Here is a 5,085-nt window from a genome sequence, read left to right as displayed (position 1 = left end):
ATGGGGCCAGAGGGAAATGGCCGGGCTTTGGGGTGCCCCAGGGTCTTGGAGGGGACCGGGTGTTCAGGTTTCGCACAAGTCCAGGGGGCGCCGGCGAACCCTCACCCCCACCCCAGGAGGCTCCGCCAGGAACAGGCGTCCCCGGGATTGGAGGTGACCCCCGCGGGCTCCGAAGCCCCGCCTCGGCCGTACACTGTCTGCTAGGCGCGTTTGGGGAGCCTACGGGCAGTCTCGGAGAAATGGGGTGGTCCCCGCCAGGCGGCGGCGGGGCGGGCCCGGGGTGCCGAAGGGGTTAAGGCACCTGGGCCACCGCCCCTGCCGGCCCCTCCCCCCGCGGCCGGGAAGAGGAAAGTCGCGGCGGGGGCGCGGCCCGGCCTCCGTCCCCGCCCGCCAGCCGTCCCGCCGGCCCGAGCCGCGGCGCTCAGAGCTGCGAGCTGCTTGCCCCTCCGCCGCTCCGGCCCGGGCCGCCATGTCGCTGTGGTGAGTGGGGCGGGGGCCCGTCGGGGGCCTGGGCGGGGGTGCGGGCCCGGGGCTCTCCCTCCTCTGCGGCCACAGACGGGCGCCAGGACTCCCGGGATGGGAGATGCTCCCGCGCGCGCGCCGCGCCGGCCTCAGTTTCCCGGTGACGGACGGGCGGGCGCAGCGGCGGCGGCGATGTTTGCGGTGCGCGGCCCTGGATCCGTGGGGGGTGGCGGGGGTTCTCGGGGTGCCGCGCTCAGCTCCCCGGCCCCGCGGCCCCGTCACCGCTCCAGGACCCCGGCGGTGACCCCAGGTCTTGCCGGCAGCCGGGTCCCCTCGCCCTTCCAGACTCCCGAGGGCCCCCTGCGCCCGGGCCACTGTCCTCCTCTCGGGGCTTCCTTCCGCGGGACCTCCGGCCGCCGCCCGCCCGGCCCCTCTCCGCCTCTCTGGTGCTTTCCCTACGAATGGAGCGGACCCAGCAGGTGGAGCGCCCGCAGCCCAGGGCCTCGCTGCCCTCCCGGTGCACCCCCCGACCTCCCCCGTGCCGGCCTCGGTGGGCGGCTTCCCTGGAACCCCTAGGGCTGGCAGGGCCGGATCCGGAGCCCTCTGTTCCCCTCCCCGGAGAGCTGGACCTTGGGTCACACCCCCAGCCCGCACCTAAGGTGCCCCTGTCTTCCTCCAACCACGTGCCCTGGCAACCTGGGGACCCTATGGGGAAAATGTCGCTCTGTGGGGCTCAGCCTGCATTCACCCTGGGGGCTGGACCTGCAACCAGGCCAGCCCTCAGGGCAACCCAGGCGTCTCCACGGGCTCCCTTTCTCTCCTGCCAGCCTGCTCCTCCCCCTTGGAGGTCAGCGCCATCTCTCTGCTACGCTGGCCCTGGAAGGCCACTCTGCATCCCCAGAGCTCTCAGCCCCCAGGTCTCCACTGGGGAGGGTCGGGCAGGTGTCCTGGCAGCCCCCGGAGGGTGAGATGAAGAGAGGAGGTCCTTCAGGACAGGGGCTCAGGCCCCAGGGCTTGGGGCGACCAGCACTCCTGGCAGAGAGCTCTAATTTCTCCTTCTGAAGTGGGTGTGACTGGGGGTCTCTGGGCAAGGAGGGTCCCTCAAGGGCTGGGGCTGCAAATGTGTCCCCTCCCAGGGAGCAGAGCTGGAGTCTCATGTCTTCTAATGGGGTGTTATGAGCTGGGGATGTTAAGGTAGGGGTGAGGGGCAGTGCCATGCTAGGGTGCTCACTGCATCCTTGGGCCTCCATCAACCATGAGGACTGCTCTGTGTTGTGTGAGGCAGACTGGAGAAGGGGGAGGAGGGCCAGTCTTCCTCAGGTCCCAAGTTCAAGCTGCTCTCCAGTGTGCGCCACATGTGATGGAGCTCCCAGGTGGCACAGAGGGTCAGAGGGTGCCCTCTCAATGACTCTGGCTCTGAGTCATCTAATGACACCAATACCTACTGCTGTGGGGGTTGCACAGGGAAATGAAAGGCATTGGGGTTCCAGGGTTGGGGAACAGGGCAGAGGTTTCTACCTGACCCCTTCCTGATAAGGTGACAGCATTCCCCCAACTGCACACCCACTTCCTGGTACTTTATATAGCACTCCAATCCTGTGTTTTAGCCCCATTTGGAGGAAGAAGAAATTGTGGCCCAGACAGGTTGTAAACCACTCAGTGCTCCTTGAGGAGAGGGCAGGGTGGGCGAGAGAGAGGGCACGGTGGGAGAGGAAGCGGGACCCTCCCCTGACCACTGAGGAGCTCTGGGACTGAGCCTGTGCCCAGGTCCACTTGCCCATCTGGGACCACCCAGCTTTCCAAGGGGGGGCGCCAGGAAAGTCCTGGGCTCATCTTTTCTCTTCCTCTGTACTGTCCACTCTCCCCTACAGGAAGAAAGCTGTCTACCGGAGTCTGTGCCTGGCCCTGGGCCTGCTCGTGGCCCTGACGGTGTTCCAGCGCAGTCTCACCCCTCGTCAGTTTCTGCAGGAGCCTCTGCCACCCACCCTGGAGCCACAGAAGGCCCAGAAACCAAATGGACAGCTGGTGAACCCCAACAACTTCTGGAAGAAACCGCAAGATGTGGCTGCGCCTACGCCCATGGCCTCTCAGGGGCCTCAGGCTTGGGATGTGACCACCACTAACTGCTCAGCCAATATCAACTTGACCCACCAGCCCTGGTTCAAGGGCCTGGAGCCGCAGTTCAGGCAGTTTCTCTTCTACCGCCACTGCCGCTACTTCCGCATGCTGCTGAACCACCCAGAGAAGTGCGGGGGCGATGTCTACCTGCTGGTGGTTGTCAAGTCGGTCATCACGCAGCACGACCGCCGCGAGGCCATCCGCCAGACCTGGGGCCGCGAGCGGGAGTCCGTGGGTAGGGGCCGAGGCGCCGTGCGCACCCTCTTCCTGCTGGGCACGGCCTCCAAGCAGGAGGAGCGCACGCACTACCAGCAGCTGCTGGCCTATGAAGACCGCCTCTACGGCGACATCCTGCAGTGGGACTTTCTCGACACCTTCTTCAACCTGACCCTCAAGGAGATCCACTTCCTCAAGTGGCTGGACATCTACTGCCCCCACGTCCCCTTCATTTTCAAGGGCGACGATGACGTCTTCGTCAACCCCACCAACTTGCTAGAATTTCTGGCTGACCGGCAGCCACAGGAAAACCTGTTCGTGGGCGACGTCCTGCAACACGCTCGGCCCATCCGCAGGAAAGACAATAAATACTACATCCCCGGCGCCCTGTACAGCAAGGCCAGCTATCCTCCATACGCAGGGGGCGGCGGCTTCCTCATGGCCGGCAGCCTGGCCCGGCGCCTGCACCGTGCCTGCGACACCCTGGAGCTCTACCCGATCGACGATGTCTTTCTGGGCATGTGCCTGGAGGTGCTGGGCGTGCAGCCCATGGCCCACGAGGGCTTCAAGACTTTTGGCATCTCCAGAAACCGCAACAGCCGCATGAACAAGGAGCCGTGCTTTTTCCGCGCCATGCTCGTGGTGCACAAGCTGCTGCCCCCTGAGCTGCTGGCCATGTGGGGGCTGGTGCACAGCAATCTCACCTGCTCCCGCAAGCTCCAGGTGCTCTGACCCCAGCCGGGCCACTGGGACAGGCCAGGGCACGTGCTCCTGAGTCCCCATGGTATCGGGGCTGGAGCCACAGTGCCCAGGCCTAGCCCTTGGTACCCAAGGGGAGGTGGAGGGTTGAGGCCTACGTGCCACTGGGTGTGGTGGGGTGCAGGTAGCCAGAAAGTGACCTCCCTGTATGGATAATTCTAGGAAACTGAGGCCCAGGAACGGTTGGATCTGCCCAGTCTGGAGGCCCTCTCTGAGGAGCAAGGTGCCAGGCCCTGGCAGCCCTCCTGACCTGGGTCCGTTGCTGGCCCCTCAGACGTGGTGGGAGGTCCTGGTGACCTCTGGAGGAACCCTGTGCTCAGGTACCTGGGCTAGGCCTGACCTGATGGGTCTGTGACCGCCCCTTGTCTTCACAGGGAAGAGTCTTCTGTGAAATGCCTCAGTCTCCCCAGAGGCCAGGTGGCCCTGGCAGGAGAAACTCAACCCTGTGCAGGCTCACAGGCACCCACCAGTCCATGCCCTGGTCTCCTGGGAGAGAGAGCCCAGCAGGTTCTCCGCAGCCCCAGGCCTGCCTGGAGACGAGCTGCCTCTGCTCCAGGGCCTCTGCTCCTGGCTGTGTCCTGTAAGGTCTGGAAGGGCGACCGCTCTGACTACCTCAGCACCCCTCAGAACCTCCCTGGGGCTGCATTCCTACCCCACCCCGACACAGGGCAGAAGAGCAGCGCTCCTGGCCCCCCGAAGTCCCAGAGCTGCTGACCCCCACCCAAGGCGAGTTCCTCCCGCAGCCCCCACCAGCCCAGGCCTGGCTCCCTGGCTGGAAATCAGCCGGTTTGGCCCTGGAAGTGGACATTCCTCTATTACTGTGAAGTTTTATTTATGAAGAATTTGGAGGGAGAAGGCTCCAGGCTTCAGGAGGGGGTGGTGTCCTCCCTTCCCTTCCCTCACTCCAGCTGCCTACCCTCAGCACCCCCAGGCCCCTCACAGCCCAGCCCCTCCAGAGCCCTGCCCCACTGCACCCTGCTTCTCCAGGGCCTAGCAGACCAGCATCTGCCCCAGTGAAGGGATGGATCAGCCATGGGGGTGGGTGCAGAAAGTTGCCACCTCCTACCTCAGTGGGGGTCACCTAGGAAAGATGGAGGAATTGACACTATTTTCTCAATAAAATGGGACCTTTTTTTTTTTTTTTTTTTTTTGGTGTGAAACTTCCTGTTCCCAGCTCCATCAGAGAGCCTGTCCGGGGCCAAGGTTACCAGAGATTTCTGAAGACACAGCTTGTTCCTTGTTCTTGGCTGGTGGGTGCACAAGGACTTCTGGAAGGGATTTAGATGGGGCTGAGTGCTAAAGTGGGCATGGGAGTACGGCAACAGAAAAACCTGGGAGCTAGCAATGCACCCGGCCCTTGACTGTGCCCTGGTGGACAGCTGAGCTGTGGCTCAAGCGTGGGCCAGTACCTTCCTGTCCCTGCCGAGGGTGAGGCCAGAGTTGGCCCCGAAGCTAGTATTTCAGTGGGTGGGATTGGGTTGGCCGTACAGAGGCCGGTGGGCTCCCTGATGCCCCTTCCAATCAACCTGA

The 5,085-nt window shown here is 64.2% G+C and overlaps 1 protein-coding gene across 1 annotated transcript; it reads left to right on the top strand.

The window, feature by feature from the left end:
- The first annotated feature begins 209 nt into the window (after window positions 1–209).
- B3GNT7 (UDP-GlcNAc:betaGal beta-1,3-N-acetylglucosaminyltransferase 7) lies at window positions 210–4,812 on the top strand. The gene is made up of 2 exons (XM_033229872.1): window positions 210–480; window positions 2,334–4,812. Exons 1-2 carry the CDS (start codon window positions 470–472, stop codon window positions 3,526–3,528), a joined length of 1,206 nt encoding a protein of 401 aa, XP_033085763.1. The 5' UTR covers window positions 210–469; the 3' UTR covers window positions 3,529–4,812.
- The last annotated feature ends 273 nt before the right edge of the window (window positions 4,813–5,085 follow it).

Source organism: Trachypithecus francoisi, unplaced genomic scaffold (assembly GCF_009764315.1).
Source record: "Trachypithecus francoisi isolate TF-2019V2 unplaced genomic scaffold, Tfra_2.0 Lachesis_group13, whole genome shotgun sequence".
Taxonomy (NCBI): Eukaryota; Metazoa; Chordata; class Mammalia; order Primates; family Cercopithecidae; genus Trachypithecus; species Trachypithecus francoisi.
Note: the sequence above shows the minus strand (reverse complement) of the source record. Positions and strands in the feature narration are given on the sequence as shown.